The following is a 23,702-nucleotide window of genomic DNA, read 5'->3' as shown; positions in this document are numbered from 1 at the left end:
AAAGAAATAGTTAAAAACTAAGGTAGGTTAGAGATTTCTCATTGCTGAACAACTATGGGTTTATACGAGCTCGAACACTGGGACTGCAGGTTTTAGATGAGCTAGAATCCATTGATCCATACTTTGATTATTGATTCATTTGCTATATAACGTGATTATCAGTGGTAAAAATGGTATCTATCCTGTATGCTACTGAGTCAAAAAATCCTGAAAAACAACTCATCATGTAAATTATTCATAGATCATAAATTATATTCAGTTCCAATTTAGATGGACAACTTAATTATATACAAGTGTTTAGTCACTAATGTTCTTTATTTTTCGAGCTTCAATAAAGTTAAACAATTCCTAGACTGTTCATTCGCTTTCTGACCAGTTAGTTTAAGAAGTTTTTCTCAAATGCCCTGGTACGGTCGAGAGTGAAGAGAGTCCGCTCTCCTCCAAATACTCTCACATGGCTACGCGTATATAGCCTCTGTCAGGGAAATCCTACTCAATGCCTTCTCATAGCATTACTGTTGTTTACGAAATTGAGAGGACGAAAAGCGAATGTACGGTGCTCTGACCGGGTTGGTGGACACGGAGAGTTCACCTAGGGGAGTTGGAAAACCCTGATTCCAAACCAATGGTGTACATGGGCTCCAGTATCCTAAGGGAACAAATGGCGTATGAACCAATCGCTGGTCACCGGCTACCATGGGACTGCATCTCCTCACGATGCTCCACTACCTTGTGAATCAGATCCTTAGGTCGAATGCTACAGGTGTGGCCCCCTAAGTAAACCACCTGCTTCTGTTTGTGCATCCTAGCAGTATTACAGCCCTCACACAAATCAAATGAGATTTGTGTAGCGCATATATATCTGGTGCCCATTTGTACCAATATTTATGTGTTTCAATAAATAAATAAGATTAAAATGTCAGCTACCTCTACACGTATGAAACTAACACAGTGGTTCCAAACTGATGGAAATAGATTAAATATATCCTATTAAATAATAGATGAAGTAAAAGAGTTGATTGACAAGAATTATAATTTAAATACTTCTAGTCTATGTACATCTACTTTTATAGGCCACGCTTCACCACCATACAGTAATACAGATTAAATCTCTATGCAGTATAATCGCCTCTTGGTTGACAGATTAGTATCTCTCTTAAACTACAACTGACATAAGTTGGTAAATGTCAAGAGAGTTTTTTGAATCCTCACCGAGATCTCCTCATCTACCGATCTACCCTCGGTTGATTAAACTTTAAATATAAGTGATCAACTCACTTTATTTAGTAAAAAAACCAATCAGCATAACTCACTGTTTTCAAATCTGGTAGAATAGGTAATTCCAACGGTGGATCATCTCTTAAATCAACAAATTTACTATATACAGGTGAACGAGGAATTAACATCGTTGTAGATGTTGTCTGAATTGGAATTGTAACAATTGTAGATGATTGAAAACTTCTACTCATAATCTGTTTATTAGATTGTTTATTATATGATAATGGTGATGATGATAAACTATGACTTTCATTGATTACTGATTGACTCATTACATTCGGGGTATTATAATCTTGATTTGATGTTATAGAAGGTGAACAATATTTTACTGTTTCTGAGGTAGATAATGGACGTGGTATTAATTTTTTTGGCAATTTCATTGATACATTATTATTTGTACAATTCATTGTTGTTGGTAATATAAATGAATTCAGAGGAGTTTCAGTGTTTATCGATGAATCTTCTTTATTCAATGATAAAGTTGTCATAAGTTCATTGGATATACTATTTATCATACTACTATTATTCGTTTCTAATCGACCTTCTGTTTGTGATATAGAATTTAGACTTGATGATATATCATCAGTGATACTATGTGCAGATTCTTCTAAAACTGGTAAACGATTTATAGTTAGTGAAACTTCTGATGGTCTAGCTGTATACAATCGATCACGTTGTTCAGAATTTTCAAAATGAGAGCTTAAGATAGATTTAAAACAAAGGACAAAGGATGCATCACACTGTTGTTATTTAGCATACATATTGTATAATCAACAAATGAACAGAGGAACTAATTAGAAAATAAACTCTTTAATTTATAATAATTGATGCATTGTAAAATGATCAGCCTAAGTTAGGACATAAATAAATCTATTCCCGGATTTGTCGAAGAACTTAACAACAGAGTCGATTGATCGAAATTAATGTTAATATTTCTCAGTGTTTGTCAGAAAGTTTTCCGAATCTGTTACTCCCAATGGAGCATAGGCCGCCAACCAGCATTCTCCAACCCACTCTGTCCTGAGCCTTCCTTTCTAGTTCTATCCAGTTTTTGTTCATTCTTCTCATGTCTGTCTCTATTTCTCGGCGTAATGTGTTCTTTGATCTTCCTCTTCTCCGCCTGTAGCTCCTCCGGGGGCTACTGCCGGTCCCAAGCCCGGGTAAAGGAGGAGGGTTGGGCATGTGATTAGCGATCCCATCTCATAGAAAACCAATTCGCTAAAAAAACGCTAACCAGAAGAAATTATTCAAACCTTTGTATACATTTTCTAATACGTTGTCTTTCATCTAAACATGTTAATTAAGGTGAAACTAATCATTTGATACTAATGATATTGAATAAAAATGTTATTCTCAATCTTAAAGCATTGAATTTATTTGAGAGAAGCCGCGATAAGTGAATGCAGAGTATAAAATGACTGAACAGTCACTTAGCTATAGACAATGTAGGGTTTGATGCATATATACATCAGGTTAAGTTGTTACAATACATCAACACAGTGAGATGAAATTGTCAAGACAAATGGTATAGTAGCACAAGTAGTAAACACGTCAATAATAGTAGAAATAATCACTCATAGACAATGTAATTCGACAGGAAAGAATGATTGTATTTGTGACACTGAAAGAGATTCTGAGCTAATGTCTCTAACCGGTGGTTACAATAATCACGAGAACATCATATGAGTAGTCTGCATCCACAAATATGACTTCATTCATCAACCAGTGACTACATTTTCCTTTGGTTACCCCTACATTTTTCAGCCTACTACTACATCAATGAACATTGCACGTTCAGGTAGGCAACCATTAGGCATACGTAATACTTTTCCCAACCACCTCAATCAATAAAGATTCACTAGCTCATTAAGCAATTTACCATTCGTGCCTAGTACTAGTCATAGTAGTGATCACTTAGTGCTTTGAAGGAGTCTCTAAAATAGTAGTGATGTGAAAATCTTGAAAATTTATAATCTCGTTCTCTCATGAGTAGGTTGCTCTTTAAAAAAAATAAAGATGAACATAAAAAAGTGTGGTTAATTTAATCAAAATGACCCCACTATTATTCATTGTTATGACAGGAATTTTCATAGTTAAAAACGTTAAACGGATCTGAGTTAAACTACAGCTTAAAACCTGGGATCATCTGATGGTCTCGTCATTTTAGTATCGGACTCCTCACAAGTGCCCAACCACGACCTCACGTACATGGATCAAACCCATGACCTTCTATCTACCTCATAAATGCTTAACTTCTAGGATAATGAGCTGGCATCTGACAATGTCAATGTCTAACTTCAATCAATTTACGATATTGCATAACTTTCATCCATTCCCTATGATGAATAAATGTTTCACAGCCGAAATGGTTATGCTCCAGTTGTCATGGCTTAGAAATTAACATAATGGGACTGTTGAAAGTAATGGTGCTTCATTTCAATCTGAATAGAAATAACATCTGATATTAAGCAGCTTTACAAGCATTATCATCAGTTCAACGTTTTATTTTCACCAATATGATTGGTAATATGGATAGTGAATAAATTTCTGAATAGGACTGAAGAGTATATAAAATCATGAGACTTGATTAAGAAAGAAACTGTGATCAATGAAGTTCAACCATTTCGAGTGTCATGCACTACCAAAAGCGTTGGAAGATGATTGTAAAACATCATGGATTAACAGCATATAGATTTATAAATCATTTCATTTCAACTCGGTGGTCTAATGGTTGAGAGCACACCGGAAGACCTGAAGGTTGTGAGCCTGGTTCCTCGAGAAGATGTAGATGTGTACTGCTAAAGAATTGTTCAACATTCCTAAGGTTTTAATGTTTGTATAACTAAATTCATTACGCGATGTAAATTATAGAAAGCAACAAACCTAAGATTTTTTTAAATTCCAGTTTCTCACTACATGAATTGATCATAATGAAATTATAACCGTTTGAAGGTGAAGAGTAAACACTAGTGTCATGTGTGATTTAGTCATCAAACCTCACAGCAATTGTCAATCAAACTGATCAATGTAACCGGTAGTCTAAACATCATTATTCATTGTGTTTCATTTTAAATGGTTGATATTAATGAGTGGAAACACCTGGACCTACATTTCATGTTCATAATCACTCAATAACTCGGTAAATCTGCAGTTTTGATAGAATTGAAGCTTCCTGTTTGAATTTTCACCTATAATGCTGCATATCTGATGGGAAATCTTAAATTTCCTGGCTTTCTTCTATTTCATGGAAAAATAATAGTTTGAGGTCAAAGGAAGACCTCGATAGCTTTTTGAATTTCATATTATCCCACTAACCTTTGCTGTTATCTGATCACTTACTTTTTCTTTGTAGTTTGTTGCATTTGTGGTGTACCCAGGTCATAGTTGTTACTGCATAAACAGACTTGCTCTGGCTTAGCTTTGACTTTTCAGAATTCTCTCTCTCCAGTCGGGAAAATTACATTCGCTAAAGGACATTTTTATTAGGTTCCAAGTCTGTGTAGTCCATGTAGATACTATACAATACTCGGAGAATCTCCTAATTGTTTCATAATTCAGAATTACCCCCAAGTTATTTAAGAATAATATCTCGTAACAAGTTTTTAAAAGTCACATGGCAAAAACGAGAAGTAGTAAACACTCACTATGTAAATGATTGATTTTGATTAGAATGTGGTGTATTGCCACCATTTTCTACATCCGGATTTGCTAGAACTTGATTTAATGCCCATATCACCGACAGACCAGTGGTAAATACACGGTAGGTAAGTAGAAAAGTATTCAAAAAGTCTATTGATAAGAATCTGGCATCAGTTAATCGATCAAGTAAACGACTAACTGTTGCATAACGAATCTGACATTAAAGAAAAGATAAGAAATTATTTAACAGGAAAAAGACTTAAAACAATAAATTATCATAAATAGTATAAAATCATTAAGTCTATACTATGGACTGATTTTAGTTAGACAACCATTGAAAACAAGGAAGTACTAGACAGCTCTTTCATTCTAATATGGGACTACTCAGAAGTGAGTATCTACTTTACCATCGGAGATCCAATCCTCAGTTCCAATGAGAACCCATGTTTTGAGTGAGTAGTTTGAGAAAGAATTTATCTGAATAGGCCAATAGGCATCAACACACTTAGTGAGCACTTTGGTTAAACAAAGGCTAACGATCTCATAGGCATAAATCGAACTCTGTATAAAAGGATTCAACAGATCATTGATCCGACTAAGTGAACAATCCCTAAAACTTGACTACAGTTGAAAATATTGACAACTGAATCCGGAATCAGTAGTTTGTAAGCGGTGCACTAGTGTTATAATGCAAGGAATACTAAAAGTTGGGACCGGTTTGCTGATTTATTGTTATTATCTAGTTATATAATTACTGAATAACTCAATTATTAAGAATATATATCCAAGTTGTCATAAGCATCCGGTTAATACGTTGACTACTGTTATACTACTCATTGCCAATCAGTTATTCACAGCCACTTTTGGCCCGTCTATGTATATTTGTGATTTTTCATTTTATAATATAATGCGATCTATTGTTTCTGTGTATACACCATGACTATTGGAAATATAATAAAGGTAGAGGCTGATTGGTGTAGAGAGGGGTTTACAAACAATTGACCAATAGGAACTTGGCTTTCGTCTGAGGATCAATAGTGTTGATCAAGCGTGTAATTTGTCAATTTAGGGATACTAGGTTATTGAGGAAGTAGTAGATGCGAAGTTAGCCAAATTAGTATTAGGATTTTCTGATTGACGAGTCAACATATGATGCTGACTAGGTGGCTCAAGCCATAATACCTAGGTTCGATTTCGTTTGAAGTCGTCAATGTGTTATGTCAAAGAGTTTCTATCAAGTAAGTAACAGACAAACCTCAAATACAATTATCAATAGTTGGGATTAATGGTTTATTGTAAAGATACTATATTTACTTAAAATGTGTTACCCAAATACAACATAGTTTCTAGATCATCTCCTCCTCTTCTTTCCTCAATGAAAAAATATTTAAAAAAGGAACTAATTATTCTTAATACCAGTCACAGCCTCTAAAACAATTCCGAAACAATCTCAACTACTAAATAAAATAAAGTAGTACATCATAAAAATGAATAAAGTCGCCTAGACCACAATTTATGGGATTCAAGGTGGTCTTGAATTTTGGCATGAAACACATTCATCTACATAGTCAAATAAGAGTCCCATAATAGGACGAAACGGCCGTCCAGTGCTTCCAGGTTTTCCATGGTGGTCTAGCTTCAATTTACTCATGATTTCAACTATGGAAATAACATTTTGACATATGTACCAATGTCAATTCGTGATGAAAACCCTAACTTCTAACTAAATACTTATGTTTATTCCTTACACTAATCTATAGCCTACATCAGAACGTTAGTTGGTACGTTAGTTTTCTCAAAGTCACTTTGACATCACTCAAAGGTTATCTGCAAATTCTAGTCTCAGAACAAATTCTAGAACATCAAAGAAATTATGTCAACCAATTAATTAACTCAGTATGATTCAACAAAAGAAAGAAAATAGTAAAATGCCATAATTTTACTCACCTGTGGTACTTTACATGAATTCAATGTATGACTAAATTTAATATCTACATCATCTTTAAACAATTTTGGATCCGATCTAAAAATAATAATAATAATAATAATAAAACAAAATAAGTAGTTTAGTTTTATTTTTTAAAATGTAAACAATCAGTTACCAAATTCATTTAGTATTGTTTGTTTGAATCTTCCCATTGATGTGTTAGGACTGCAACTGGTCAGTCTCTAATTGGCATCGTACAAGCAAGTGACTATCAGGACTCAGTGGCCGAGTGGATAACGCGATGGCGTTTGAAGCGAAAGGTATCGGGTTCGAGTCCCAGAGTGAACATCAACTCTGAGATGCAGGTACATCTGGCTGACGAGTCTCAAATTGGATGAGACGCGCGTCCTGGATTCCATTGCTAGCCACTATCCATCTTTGCTTAATCAGTTACCAAGTTTTGATAATTTTGAATCAATTGAGCATTGAGTAGATTGTTATAAATAAATTAATATATTTGTAATATCCCAATTCATTCACGGGTTTCACCGTTCTAAGGTATGTACTTAGACATGCAAAGATTAATCTCTGAAACAAGCATATGACTACTGGAAGGATCAACCAGTTTGTTCACAGTTATATAATTAACCCTTATCGGCCAGGATAATCTTGCATCGGTTTTCAGGAGAACCAGACACCATCCAGACTTTCACGCGGCAACCCAAGCAGTACAGCTCAATCTCACCCCATAGGAGAACCAGACACTGTATAAGTTTCAACGCTACAATCTGAATAGTACAGCTCAATCCTGTGGCGCAACCACATAGGTACTAAGCACTCTGGTGGACCATTCGCATCATTCATGTACACATTCACATCACGTGTATAATTATTCCGATCAGTGATCGCGTTGGGATATCACAAATATATTAATTAATTTGTAAACAATCAATAATATTAACCATAATTACATGAATAATAAATAATAAAATGAAAATAATAATAATTAAGTTGAGTATGATTTAATTTCCGGTAGTAACTCATTAAAACAAAATTTTGGATTCCCAAAATTACATATCCGTTTTAATTGATTCATTTTGAATATATTATACTAAAACAATTTCCAGATTTCTTTTATACTTTAAAATTGTATCTATCATAGATTGACCTTAGATACGGGGAGGGGTAGCATCAAAAACTTAAGTTGAGATGATTTCGCAAAGATCTTAGTATAAGTTGTTACTGGGATTGTTTATGTATGTTCGTAATGAAAAGGTCATTATCAAAGGGACTGGTTACTCGTTGTAATATGCTAAAAATTAAGGTTGAGAATGTGTAAAATGGAATGCCAGCTCAGCGTTCTAGTGGCTTGGTTCATGTCCCTAGACCTGAAAGTTCTGAATTCCGTCTCTTCTTTGGTCATTAATCGAAACAGCGGTGAGACCATAATTTATGGACAACCTTTGAGGGACCTTGGGAATGTCTACCTACTAACTAGGACTAAATGAAGGTTATAAACCAGTGTAAGGAATTAGAATTATGATTTACAGTTGATGATTAGGGCTAAAAATTAGATTTAAGGTTTTCATCACGAACTGACATCAGTTTTAATGCCAAAACGCTATTTAGCCAAATGTATGGATGAGTGTTTTGCCAAAATCCAAGACCTGTTATCTTAAATCTGATTGGTTCGTCCACAAATTGTAGTCTTTTTGAAGCCGCTGAGGAGTCCATTGCTTGGATTTGAAAGTTATGCGATGCTTCCTATTTCTAAATAATACCCCATCTGCGATAAATCTGTGACCAATACACAACAAAATTCATTCATGATACTTTTATATTTCATTATTTAATTAATCAATATGGAGTTGTGAAGATTATTGAGTTTTCGAATAATGTATTCTTAGTGAAAAATCTGTATTTACCATCGTTATAAGTGATATAATGGAGTAAATAGTGCCGAGGCATAACTTTAAAGACTACCATACATAAGATTATTATTTATATTTTTATTGTGTTATTGGTAGACCGTAGGACTGTTGTATTCTTGTATTTTCTCATTTCTAAGCTTTCGTTTGGGTTATAAATCGTTGTCGCATGTCTCATTGCTCCAGATTTGTCATTTATTAACTATTCCAGTATTACTCAGGTCTTGTATCACTTATGACTACTTCATGTACACATTATAATTTTGTAATTATGTTGCTGTGTGGTCAGACATCTCCAGTATATTATTGTATGAGTTACGAGTCATGATTGAACTGATTACAAAAGAGATTTGATCTTTTCACTTTCGTCTTCTGATTGGCCACTGGGTTAAAAGAAGTCCAGGGGCTGACAAGTGTTAACGTCTTGGTTGTTCACTGGTCAATATGTCAGTTGGTAAACAGAAGGCCATCGACCCCACTAGAAATACGGGTGAACTAATATATAATCGGACTAGAGAAAGTTTATAAAACTAGTTTCCGGTCATTACGGCTCTATTAAACAGGACCTAATATAATACAAACTAAGAAACACAATCAATCTGTTTTCTTCTGAGATAACAATGATCTACACCATCACAACCACTCGACATAAATGGATATTTCAAAAGATTTATGATAACCGATGTGTAAAACACTGATGAAATTTAGATTTGTTGATGAGATGTCATGTTATTGCACTACCAAATTACCATATTTTTTATCTTGAATTAAATCGTTTTTAGGCAGGATAGTAAGTTGTGTCAAAAATTATTAATTACTGTTCTAATTTGTATCATATCCCCACTTAATCTGTGAATTACATCACCTAGTTTGTGTACTTTACTGAATTGAGTGAATGTATACTATACTGTCTTGAGATAGAGACCAATGAAATTTTGTATAAAATCCAGAATACAATAACATAATGATGTGAATACACACATAAAGAGGCCATGACGAACAACCGAAGCTATTTTTGAGAGCATTATTTCACCGACTTCAAAGTTTGTAAAATACCAATACTTAGTTTTATCCTTGGTTTATTCTATAAAACACACGCTTTTATTTGATCCATGATTCACTGCCACAACCTTTTTCAAAGCAAAATTATTGTAATTTAAACGTAACCAATTGTACCTCATCTTTCTACCCCAATGATTAGTGTGAACATAATTGTGTTTTTCTGATTGTTTGTGCGTTGTGATCGTGTTGATCATCCATTTATCCGTCTTTTTACATAAATCAGAATCAAGAATAAATCGAGTAAGGTTTCAGTCGACTGGTCTTCTCTCTCTCTCACTTGTTAACCGATCAAGTGATAGAATACTTTTCATCTCTGCCTCAAAGCCATTTAGTCATAATTTAAACTCAGGCATTACTAGCCTCAAGGTTGAACTGGTTAACCTGTCGTGCCAAGGCCTTAGCCTAGATAGAGAAAAATCCTCTCCTGTATATTATTGGGAGACGGATCGAAAATGTAACACATAAAATTTTGAGATAGGATACGTGTCTGTGAATTAGCAGAGGATCCATGTTGAATGTTCAATATCAAGTGTTTCCTAGGACTTTTCCGTCGATTTAATGGATGAGCAGAAAATTTCCGGATACCTTATGTTAAATATTATTGATTTGTATCTCCCGAATTCTGATTTACTGGAAATTGAGTTTACTCTCTGAAGGTCATTTCGAAGCCTCCCGAAGGTCGTTAGTAGATTATACATTCACTATAGATTGAAGTTCAAAAAACCGACTGATAAACATATTAATGTTAAAGATAGCAATAACTCTGGGATGTAGGTACATCCAATTGACGAGTCCCACATAGAACGAAACACGCGTCCTGAATTCCACAGCTAGCCACCATCCTTCTTTGTTTTTAGTGATTGTGACTTAGGTCAATATCGATGGAATCCATACAGGATACACGTATGCCACTAAGAGACTGATTAATCTCAGTCTTAAACATCAAACAAACACTACAAGATGAAAATAATAGTAATAATATCAATAATAATAATACTGACTAAATATATTTACCGAATAGACTGAGGCATCGCTACAGAGGAAACATCCGATTGAGCTGAATTTAAAATATCCCCATAATGCAATTGTTCAATACACTGAAGATGGAGTATTTATTGTAATGATAAAAAAAAGATAAAATAACGATTATAATTTTTTTTTTAAAAACAACAATATGATATTACTACAATTCAGAGTCGAATTCTGTGGTCATTCTCAGAACACTATGTATTGAAATGGTAACATAGGAGAGGATACTGGATGGATACAAATGATTTCTTTTAATATTTGCATTCATTTAGACAAATACCAGAAAGACCTTTCATTATCTATTCTTTTTGTTGGTAGATGTTAGCTTTTCCTTATAATCAAACCTCCGAGTACACTTTTTTTGAAATTTGTACTTCCACCTGACCTTCGCTTTCGTGTAATTGGTTGTTACCACCTTCTAATTTTCTCTTATCTCAAGGTCACCTCATGGTGCCATATATCAAGTTGTTCTACTATGATTTTATCTTTGTTGAATATTAAATTTCTTTTATGAACTCCTATCTTCTCCTTCGATCTCATTGTTAGAGGATCATCATTGAGTTGTGTGAATAATTTCTTGTATTATCGAATTCACATTAGTAGAATCCCCATTATTTATAATTAGAAACTATCGTAGGCTTAATCAAACTAATTTCAATATATTACAGCAACTTAACGTTATCTGATGTACATCAAGAGTGATATATTATTTGGACAAATTTTATTTAATTATTACCTTTTTATTATTAACTTTCATAGTTGAAAGCATGAGTCAGTTGAAGCTAGACCACCAAGGAAAACCTGGAAGCACTGCAATAAGGCTGTTTCGTCCTATTGTGGGACATAAACACTATCGGATGCCGGCTCAGTGGTATATAGGTTAAGTGCTCCGGCGCGAGACTGGTAGGTCCTGGGTTCGAATATCGCGAGGCGGGATCGTGGATGAGCACTGCTGAGGAGTCCCATAATAGGACTAAACGGCCTTAAAGCAGTGCTTCCAGGTTTTCCATGGTGGTCTAGCTTCAACTGACTCATGCTTTCAACTATGAATCTAATCGCAAGTATAGACAACAGAACCATACAAACCCATACTCTTATAATTTTAAAAAATTCTTTGTATATTAATATATCAGATTAGAAAAACTCATTAGTATATTTATGTTATAATTTGCGATGACTTATGATTATTTCAAATAATAGATGTTTGGAAAGTTTGATGCATTCTAAAGAGCATAATACCTTATCCCCAGACCATTTTAACAATAATAATCTACTAAGCGAATGAAGAGAAAAGAAAGGAATTCAGGAGAAGCATGAAATCCCAAAAAGTGGAAATTATAATACAACAACAGTATTTATATCAGCCACAACTATGACTACGAGATATGCAACGAAGATAGTGGACTATGTACAGTGAAATTAACCAAGATATTAGGTTACTGGGGTAATATGAGGGCTTTCATGCTCGTCAGAACTATAGTTTTCTTCAACAATAAACAACAAAACTAGACCATTTGAGGTCTTCCTACATAGTACGTATCGTATGAGAAGAAACTGAACGTATCATATCATAAAGCAAACATCTTTATTTTTGTTCAACAATCTCGACAATCCCCAAACTGATAACTATCATGTACTCATCAGTTCATAACTTCAAGAGGAAATTTCCAGATTTCTAATAAGAAGCCGTGATGATTGGAGTTCAGTTGTGTCGAGTCTAAGGAAGATATTCACCTCATACACGGTAGATGGGTATGTAATATCGCATATTGATTTAAGCTGGGCATGTATATTATTAGATCGTGTCCCAGTGGTCTAGAAATCGAACGTCAAATCACTAGACCAAATCCCCTGGGTCCAAACTTGTGTGGTGTTCTTGTGGATGCGTACTGCTGAGAAGTCCCATACTAGGACGAAACAACTGTCTAGTACTTCCAGCTTAAATCCAACTTAAATCTATTCATAATCTCAGCAAAAGTCTACAATCCCCATACCGATAATTATAATACTTTCTTCGTTCGAAAATGTTTCTCTCTTATTTTCATAGTTGAAAGCATGACTCAATTGAAGCTAGACCACCATGGAAAACCTGGAAGCACTGTTTTAAGGCCGTTTCGTCCTATTATGGGACTCCTCAGCAGTGCTCATCCGTGACCTCGCCTCGCGAGATTTAAACCCAGGACCTACCAGTCTAGCTTCCATTGACTCACGCTTTCAACTATGAAAATACTAAATCTCCACAAAACCCCTTCTCTCTCTTATTTATTTACTTATTTACTATTTTTTGGAAAAAAACTTTTATTTGCAAAAGCAGATCTAAAAATTAATAATATCCACTCAATAATTTAAAAATAAAATTAACTGATTGGAAACATAGTTGTTTAGTCTGGTATTATTATTATTATTATTATTGTCTACAGATTCAAATATGAAGTTTACCACAATTGAATTTGGGTATGTATCAAAAAAAAAATAAATCAAGTCGACCAGGAAATAATCAATCGATCAGTCACCAAAATAAAAAAACGACATGGAAACAATAATAATAATAATAATATTTATAGTCGCTAGGTTTCAGTGAGCTATGGGTTAGAGACAAAAATTATTATATGTATTAAAGACATTGTAAACACAGACAGAAATATGCATATATACATATATAGTTGTCGAACGAATAAACAATCTAATCGATCGTCAAGCCTCTTATCATAGACTTTTAGTACTAATAAAATTCTATCGAAGAATGTCTGATTACAGTCACCAGGTTAAGTGAATAAATATCATGTACATTGTGTTAAGATGCTGTACGTAGGTTATAGGTACTCAACATTAAAACCCTACATGAAATATTAGCACCGGTGGGCAAGACATACATACATTCTTGAAGGAATTAATGTTTCCTAAGGGATTCAGACCCATGTCAATCAGTTTCATTCTCTATAACGTTACCAGTGTGGTAGTTACATAGTGACTGATTTTCAGTAAGATCGATTTACTTACTAATATTTCAGTGAACAAGAAGACGAGTGGGGGCAATCGAATATGTTTGAGCACACAATTACAGAATATCTCAGTAAAATATGAGAACTATATAGTAAATTATCAAATTGCAAACTATCAATCAAACGTCTCAATCTGACTGTTTCTTTCTGCAATTATCAGTTCATTGTGTCCGATTATTGTTGTTCTGCATTTTAATACCACTGCGCTTCTTCCCCGTTCTTTCCTTATCGATCTTCTACTGAAATACATTCAATGCTCGACCATTCTTAAATACTACTACTTATGTGAATATAAGTAACCCACACCAGAATATTATGTTTGTCTAGTCTTTTAGTGCTGGCCAAAATTTTATTGATCAAGTCACAACGTGACCACCAGGTAATGCTAACTAGCATGTAATTTAAGTTTGGTTTACTTCCGACTACTTTCAACTACTTGATAGTGCATGCGATATTGATTTACTTCGGCTAGTGACCATATTATAACTTCATTAACATATGATCCGCACTAAATAACCAGGCACACATGATTTTGATCATGGATTAGTGATTAGTCAATTTTAAATCTGTTTCTGAAATCAAAACTTAATAAAATCTTCGTGTGAGGATTCAATTAAGAACAATAGCTGTTACTGATTTTAACCTCAAACTATAGGTTATTAATATATAAGCATTGTGACTAGCAGTAAAATGTAGGATGTGAGTTTCGTTCTATTGGGGACTTGTTTTCTGGAGATATACTTGAATTCAAATGTCAGTGTTCTGACTGAGATTCGAACCTAGAGTTTATTACTTTAAATGTCAAAGCGTTATTAAAAGTTACTTACTATAGATAATTTTTTGAACATGTAACTAAAAGCGACATCGAAAAAGTATGCTCAAGATTCATATAAGCCAACAAAGACGTGTTAATTATAGTCTTAAGTATCAACAATCGGAGATTTCAAATATCTGAAATGGACTTACAGAAATTATTTAGTTCCAAGTTCTTTTTTTCAGATACAAAACAATATCATCTGAAGAGTTATTGAGTACCAAGAAAGTATTAGTCAAATGTCTAATCCCTGCTTGGGACTTGTAACAAGTGCATCACCTATGAATTAACATTAGATGCTGTCACGATCTGTGAATATGATAAAATCACAATATATGAGCCTCCTGAATTCATGACCCAACCAACTATGTAAGGGTAAGAGGGCTTATAAAGCATGGGAAACTTCACCTCAAAACCCGAACTATTTGGTATATAAATCATATATATAAAGTGTGCCAGACAAAAATGTGTGAGTGGTTACCTCCAAGCCCTGTTAGTTTTCAATTTCTCGTCTCAACATAGCTTTCAGATGACATGTGATCTTGGAACCATCCTATCTGTCAAATGTAAATTAAGGGCCTTCAGATCATGTAGTAATCATGATACCTGGTTACGATGGTACTAAAAACCAATAGTTAATAATTCCAAGTTTGAGTATTTGACGACAGATTGTGACAATCATCTTACCGTCATTGGATTGCAAATGTTTCAGATTCAATAACTGAAAACACTTGTTAGCAAATTGAATGTTGTCAGTTATGTAGATTACTGAATTATGTACCGAAGGTTAGGGAATATTTCGCCCAAGATAAGACCTTTTCGGCTTGAACTGGATCATGTGCTGAGTTATGAATTCCCTCTAATTTCAAATCTCATTAGCTCAAGAAGTAACTGTTAAGTTCTATTATTTTCTAGATAATTCCAATCCTTGGTGAAAACCGAACTACTTAAAACCATTGGCACAAATGATTACTAACTAACAAATATTTTCTGTCTGTAGTGAAACAGATTTGAGACCAGTCGTTTTGATACATTTAAAAGTGATATGTATAATCAAAGGGACTTGTGATTGGTCAAAGATGAAAGGCAAACAATAGAACTAGACTAAATAATAAGAGACTAGCTTATATCACAAACTTCTTAGCACATTTATTCCACCTACTAACTGTTCCTTACTGTTTTCTCGACTGAACTATCGACAACTGAGTCCAGTTTATCATGTAACCATCTTCTAGTGTGTCTGGTCAGGTATCGAGAACAAAGCGTTCTATTTTCTTTATAAAAGACTGACATGATTTATAAGAACTTTCAACTAAATTAGAACGAATAGTTTCACAGTATTTGAGTACCGAGTTGATGTGAGACATTAAAGAGGAAGAATGTATTTGTAAAATCTCAGCGAATGAATGTATTCCAATACAATTAGCTGCGCTATGGCAACTAATCATTAATAAGTAAAAACCTGAACTCCTTTTCCATTTTATCTATCTCGTATTACCTGAGTGACAGCAATTACATTCAGTGGTTCTAATCAGTTGTCTTATCTGAATATATTAAACTATTAACTGGAATATTCTCTCGGTGTTGTATACTTGTATCTTCCCATTGTTATTTAGGACTGAAATTGATCAGTCTCTTGTTGGCATATATGCATCCTGTGAGGACTGCCTCGATATTGCCTGAAGTCACAAGCTTTATAAACAAAGATGGATAGTGACTAGTAGTGAAATCCAGGCCGCGCATTTCGTCCTATTTGGGACTCGTCAGCTGGATATACCTGCATCTCAGAATTGATGTTCACTCTGGGACTCGATGCAGGTACATCCAGCTGACAAGTCCCAAATAGGACGAAACGTGCGTCTTCGATCACACCGCTAGCCACTATCCATCTTTAATTAACTGGAACATTAAAATAACACAAATATTCAGTTTAAAATACATTCTTCCTCTTTCAATTCATTCCTTTATCTTGTTTATTTATCTTCATTTTATGCATGCTGTGACATTTTGATTCAAATCATTTATAAAATTAAATGTTTTCTTAAATATTCGCCGACCAGAGACAATATACAGGGAATGAAATTTCTTCTCACTTACGTATACACACTATATGTTATCTTAACACTTTTCGTTTCATACCACATGTCTCTTACACACTAATACATATACCTAGTTTAGACATTTTTAACGCTGATTGGATGACCTATTCAGTATACAGTGAATCGGAGAACCGTGGACCTATTTATATTCGATAATTTTGATGTTTGATTATATTTCCTTGAAAAATCTTGGACCCAGATTGCCAGGCGAAATGTTGGATTTACTTCGAATTCATTCGCTGTGATTTTACAAATATATTCTTCTTATTTAATGATTGACGTGGTTTATTCAGAATCTAACAACATTTCAATGTGTTTTTGTTTGGGGGGGTGAATTTGTACCATTTAGGTTCACTCAGGTTCACTTCAGCTTCCAGCTGAAGAGGAAATTAGGAAAAGACGTTAGAAGTGGATAGGACATACATTAAGGAAATCATCAATCTGCATCACGAGGCAATCCCTAACTTGGAATCCGGAAGGGAAGCGGAAAAGAGGAAGGCCATAGAACACATTACGTCGGGAAATAAAAACAGATATGAAAAGGATGAATGTTAAGTGGAAAGAACTGGATAGGATTGCCCAGGACAGAGTTTGATGGAGAATGCTGGTGAGCGGCCTATGCTCCTCGACGAGGGGTAACAGGCGTAAGTAAATAAGTAAGTAATTTGTAGTTGATTCACAACATATATAAGCCGTAATCTACTTAAATTAATTCAATTAATTCATATTTAATGATCAAGTGAAATTCACTATTTATGTGTTCTATCTCTGGGGACTTTGTTTTTATCCAAAAATGTACAATGCCCAAATCATCGCAAGATATTGTTTATATTTATAATAGTATGTATGTTGACTGGTCCAACTCAGTGACTTTTTTTGAGGATGATTATGATATCTTATTTCTAATGCCTGAGTAGTAGGTTAGAACTCTATCACCACCTACTTCTGTTTACCTAATTGAGTAGTGTCATTAGTCTTCACACTTTGAGTGTGACATGGAGCCAAGCACGTGATAAATCAGTTGTCATGATCAGTAATGAAAAATCAGTTCCTATCATATAATAGAGTGTATCTTGGTAAACAACATAAATCTGATGTGAATCATACATGAAAAAAAACATTAGATTTTTAATAGAACTATATTTGGTGTTTTAATTATTGACATAAATTAACTTATCTTCGCCATAAACTAATAATGAGTAGAGTACCAACATTGTAAATCAAAGAAAGCTTAGTAACTATTTTGTACTGTTTAACAGAAAATAAACAATAACACCTATTTTAACCAAAATCAGTAATCTTCAGGTTTAATGTTAAGAATGAAAACTTTAATCAAAATTCACTAGTTGACACTTTCTTGTACAACCACTTAGTAACAAATCATTGAAACTATCCGCATCAGTTCACATGATCAATAAAAGTGTTGTATTCGGCACTTTAGGTCATATTTCATTTCACTTAGTAGGTAAACATTGCATAATAGTACGTAATTCTCACTAGAAATTTTATTTGTGGCCGAAATTTCCATCATACTTATGTTTTTCATCCCGCGTATTAGGTTGTACCCCGCTAATTTGTTCATAGTCAACTATTCGTGGTTTCTTCATTTGTTTGAAATGAAATCCTCAGTAAAAACTATAGTATTTTATACAAAAGATACTCAATAAATCAGTTGAAAGATGGTTAAAGCTACCGAATATAACACACTTATTAAATCTTGAAAACGTTACGGATAACCAACCATTTAAACCAAGTGCTAACCATATTCATTGTCATTACTTGGATGAGTTTACAACCTTATAATTATAATTATAAGTTCAAAGGTCAAGGATTATTTTTGATAAAATAACCAAATTGTTTTGATACATGAAATTTTCATTTCATTAATATCATGAACTAATCAGTTAGACTGCCAGAGTTTTCCAAGTTTTCAATATTGGCCTAATTAAGATTGAAATCATGAGTCAATTGAAGCTGGACCACCATGGGAAACCTAGAAGCACTGGACGGCCGTTTCGTCCTATTATAGGGCGCCTCAACAGTGAGCATCCACGATCTCGCCTCGCGAGATTAGAACCCAGGACCTACCAGTCTTGTGAAAGAGCACTTGACCGATAGACCACTGAGCCGGCTTCCAAGGGTGTTAATATCTAACTTCAACCAATCCATGATTTCAACTGTGAAAATACTGAAATCTCCACAAAACCCCTTCTGATCTATAATTTAGATTGGTTTACGATTGATTCAAGAAACATTCAACTCTTTACTGAAAATTTCTATTGTTCATTTTACTTCTTTTTTTGATCATGTTTGTTCAATTAACTTACTTGACTAATATCAGAACACCATGCAGCTTTCTCTTGTAATGTTGATGCAACAAGCCATATACTTGTTGGTTGACCATTTTTTGGTTCCCATATTAAACGAAAATCTAAATTACCATAATCTGTTTTATCATTATTACATGTATTATTATTATTATTGTTATTATTATTAATTGAATTAAATAAACCCATATTACTACTGAATCGATGTAACATTGAAAATGATAATAGACTTGTTGGTTGAATGCATGATGATGATGGCAATACTGAACTAGAATTCATAATATTTATATCTGGTGTTATAATTGTCGTGATTGTTGGTGAAGTTATTGTTGAATATGATACATTAGAATTATTACGACCATTTAGAATAGAAGAGGAAGAAGTATTAGTCGAGTTCATTGTTGATGTCATTGTAGTGGTAGTAATAATATTAGCAGTTGTCATTGTAGTAACAGTAGTCACTGAAACTGCACGAGCTTCATCGATTGTACTTATACTAGTGGAATAAATATCCGTACTAGATATTGGTATAATAGAACAGTTTGTCACTGAATCATGTAAATCATTCTCATTATTATTAATATTAGTTCCTATACATAATGAGGTAGAATGTCTATGTTGTGTAGAGAGATATGGGATTGATTGTTGTTGTACCGTACCTGTTATTGTTGTAGATTTTGATATTGAATCCATTTGATTTGATTTATTCACATAGGTATATCGATTAGGTGTTGAATCTGGACATATGAAACGTTTATTTAAATTCTGTGGAAGTTGTTGGCCTAATTCATGTGTAGTCATACTAATATTACTACTCGTTGTTGTAGTATTAGTAGTAGAATTGGTACCGAGTGTACTCACTGAAATAGAATTACGCGTATTTAATTCAACATTAGTATTTACATTTAATGGTGTTGTACTTAATAATTGAACAGTATTGTTTTTTGTCATTTGTGATGTATTGTCTTGTTGACATTTTTGTTCATTTGTAACATTCAATTGATCTAAATGTACAGAAGAAAATGAAGGAATAATTATTCATTAAGAAGACAATACGAACAATGGTAAGAACAAATACCATCCTATAGTATAGTCGTCCTTCTGAACGACATCATCAGCACAAACTTCTACCCGAAGTTCAGAAGGATGATGAAAGCTCCACCACCAAATCATCCAGATCAGAGAACGAAACTCCATCAAAATCATCCACCTGAGCTACAAATCTTCTCCACCATATTTTTGGGTATTCTCTTGGAAAACCTCAAGCTACTTTTTTCATGCTTGAAATCATGGACCGGTTTGAGTTAGACCACTACTGAAAGGTCGTTTCTTTGTGGTATGGGACTCCTCACTAGTAAATATACACGAACACTGCGACCAGGAGTCGAATTCAGAACATTTGACCTCATGAACGACCGCTTAACCTCTGGGTCACTAAACTAGTATCCGATCCTAATAATGTCCATCTTCGATGATTTGGTTTTTTCAGTAAATAGCAGTTCTGACGAATAAGCAAAACTTCAATAGCTTTTAATTCATATTACTCACCACACTGATATTTATTGGTATCTATTAGGTTACTTCTTTTTTGCCTGATATTTTTTAGATGCATTGAAGGTCATTGCTATTTCGTTGAAATCATGAACCGATCAATAATAGACCACCATTGAAAACCTAGAAGCATTGGATGGCTGTCTCGTCCTAATATGGCGCTCCTTAGTACTATTCACCTAAAACCTTGCACACGGGAATCGAACCTAAGACTTTCGGTCTTATGCGCGAATGTTTAACCTCTAGACCACAGAGCAAGCATCCGATATTCCTTTGTTTCACAGTAATTACTATGCTACATATCTCGTCCAATCATTTAAAAAACGTAGGGGTGGTTACTTTGTTGTCGGTCATTAGTTGGATTATTAGATAATATGGCATACCCAGTTTCATTTCATTAACTACTGACAGGTTAGCTATACGAAACATTTTTGACGAAGATTATCTGTCGGTGACGAATGTTATTCATATTGACAAATATTAAACTAAATGTCAATTGTATTAATAAAAAAGTTGGATTTTGGCTAGCAAGAGAGTACAAAATAAACGTTACATAATAATTGGGACTCATCACATAAATATATCTATATTTTAGTATTAATGTTCATATTGGGACTCAAAATCTCACCACGATCCATTGATTCTAGAAAACTCGTAATAAAATAATTATATCAATCGAATTCACATAGGATGTACGTATGTCAGCAAAGATGAATCAAAATTTAGTTCAGGATAACTCAAACTTTTAATTATAATTCAAAAAATTTAGACAATTATCTAATTGTGGGACTCCTCAGCAATGCGCATCCACGATCCTGCCTCGCGAGATTCGAACCCAGGGTGGCTCAGTGGTTCTAAAGGTTAAGTGCTTGCGCGCGAGACTGATAAGTCCTGGGTTCAAATCTCGCAAGGCGGGATTGCGGACGAGCACTGCTGAGAAGTCCCACAATATAACGAAACGGCCATCCAATGCTTCCAGGTTTTCCATGGTGGTCTAGCTTCATTGACTCATGATTTCAACTATAAAATTACTAAAATCTCCACGAAAAACCCCTTCTGATGATTATCTAATTCCTTAAGTAAATAATTATGAATTTATCGATATATCTGAAAAAACTATCAATTCCATATCAGATCAATGAGGTTTATTATTGAAACGTCATTTTCTACATTTTCACTTGTAAATTGAATTATTTTTAATTTCTTTTTAAAAGATAGAACGTGTTGGCAAACCTGAGAGCTAGCCGATCGCCGGAACCCGGGATCGAACTGGGCACACTCTAACGCTCTCCTAACTGAGCTATTCCGGCAACCGTCACCGTTTTACTCTCTCTTTATTTAAAAGGAAAGAAAAGCTACCATTATACAACCAATGTCAAGAAAAAAAATAATCTAAATATATAATTATTGTCTTCTTTAAAAAACTTACCTTCATCATCCATATTGAATAATTCTGCTGTGGTATCTTCAACTAAAGTACATTCAACTAATGAGATTTTACCACAGTTCTGTAAGTAATTGTATTGATTTAGACAACAACAAAAAAGTACAAACAAATAGTAATTAGTAACAATCAATGGTAATGGTACGTTTATCGTTTCATTTTTATGATTAAATATGTTCGTATGTGAGACCGAAAGTTCTCGGTTCGATTCTTGTATGTAGCATTGTAGATCTGCACTGCTGAAATGTGTCATACTAGGATGAATCGGGAGTTTATTGCTTACAGGTTCTCAATGGTGGTTTTTCTATGATCGATTCGTGAGTTAAACTATTTAATATGTGTACACATATAAATAGACTTTTAGTAGTCAAGGGACGAAAATGCCATACACATCTGAATGTTTTCCCAATCTTAATTATTACAATACTGTTATGGTAGAAGTGTTCAGTTAATAAAATGGAGTTGTTCATTTATTTTACAGTTAACTTTTTACTGTTAAAAGTTCATATTACAATGAAATCAATGGATCGAAAGATCAGATCGAACAACTTATCTGTTAGGTAGATTCTTACGATAGGCATCGTAACTACAACGTAGTTCGAAGATCTCGTATAAGTAAAACTATCTTGTAAAACACTCTTTTAAATCTATTCGTTCATTTTCTAATCTTAAAATTTCAAGTTTGTCTCAGATGCAGATGCATAAGCTGTAAAACTTCATTGATACCTGCTTTCAGTAAAGTTTTACCATTAGGATGCATCAATGATGGTGACAAATGAAACTTTAAGGTCACTGAGCAAATATCGAGCTAAGATGATACTGATCGTCTTCATAATAATTAATTTCATTCATAAGGACTCAATAAACGTGACTTAAAATGTTAGATTGTTTAGAAATTCAGTCATTTATGATGATAGGCATGAAACTGTTGTAACAGAATCGGAAAAAAAACAAAATGGGATGAAATTTAATTATAGTAGTTATTACAGAAAGAAAACAATCAAAGATTGTTTGTTTTAGGTGGTTTTGTTCTCTGAGCTGGATGATTTGGTCTTTTGGCTTTCATTGTTATTCTGAATGACATCATCAGCACAGACTTCAGGTAAGAATGCAATGTTCGAATTTCTACACATATGAGAACAAAACTTCACCGAAATCATTCACTTGAGCTACAAACCTTCTCTAGGTTGAGACTAAAGAGAGTTAAACTAGTCCTCCTATATAACTTTCAGAGTAATTTTACTGTCCAATACAAATGTTTGAGTACTTAGGATTAGTGTTTCTAAAATTTACAAATCACTTAGTAACCACAAACCCAAAACCTGAAATGTATTAGAGAACATTTAAAAAACTATTTACGGCCATATAAACACTCTTAAATAAAGATCTTTTGAAGTCATATGGACGAATTTCTTTATTGAATTTAAAACAAAATGGAAAAATAGTCGATCAGTTTGATCGATTAAAAGTGGTGAGAATTATCTGAAGGTCATTCCATTTTATACTAACCGTTATTTTTAGTACTTAAACTGAATTATCAGTACCTCAGCTGAATAAATGAACTGTTATCTCTGTACTTCATTGCAGTAGTATGACGAAAAA

General features: G+C 33.9%; 1 protein-coding gene and 1 non-coding gene across 2 annotated transcripts in view; one reads left to right on the top strand and one right to left on the bottom strand.

Moving 5' to 3' along the window:
- Smp_127770 (putative ras GTP exchange factor) overlaps positions 1–23,702 on the bottom strand; it is a gene marked incomplete at both ends in the record, with an annotated part of 111,860 nt that overhangs the window by 32,892 nt on the left and 55,266 nt on the right. Inside the window, 5 exons of the mRNA XM_018798590.1 lie at positions 1,314–1,977; positions 4,923–5,131; positions 6,865–6,940; positions 10,849–10,931; positions 19,106–20,109. Coding sequence (XP_018653517.1) covers positions 1,314–1,977; positions 4,923–5,131; positions 6,865–6,940; positions 10,849–10,931; positions 19,106–20,109 — 2,036 coding nt within the window. The remainder of the gene's footprint in view (positions 1–1,313; positions 1,978–4,922; positions 5,132–6,864; positions 6,941–10,848; positions 10,932–19,105; positions 20,110–23,702) is intronic.
- Smp_tRNA_01248_Pseudo_TTG.1.1 lies at positions 7,120–7,188 on the top strand. Its single transcript has one exon. It is a non-coding gene (tRNA).

The sequence above is a fragment of the Schistosoma mansoni genome, chromosome 7, assembly GCF_000237925.1.
Source record: "Schistosoma mansoni strain Puerto Rico chromosome 7, complete genome".
Taxonomy (NCBI): Eukaryota; Metazoa; Platyhelminthes; class Trematoda; order Strigeidida; family Schistosomatidae; genus Schistosoma; species Schistosoma mansoni.
The sequence above is the reverse complement of the archived record's forward strand: the minus strand, read 5'-3'. Positions and strand labels throughout refer to the sequence as shown.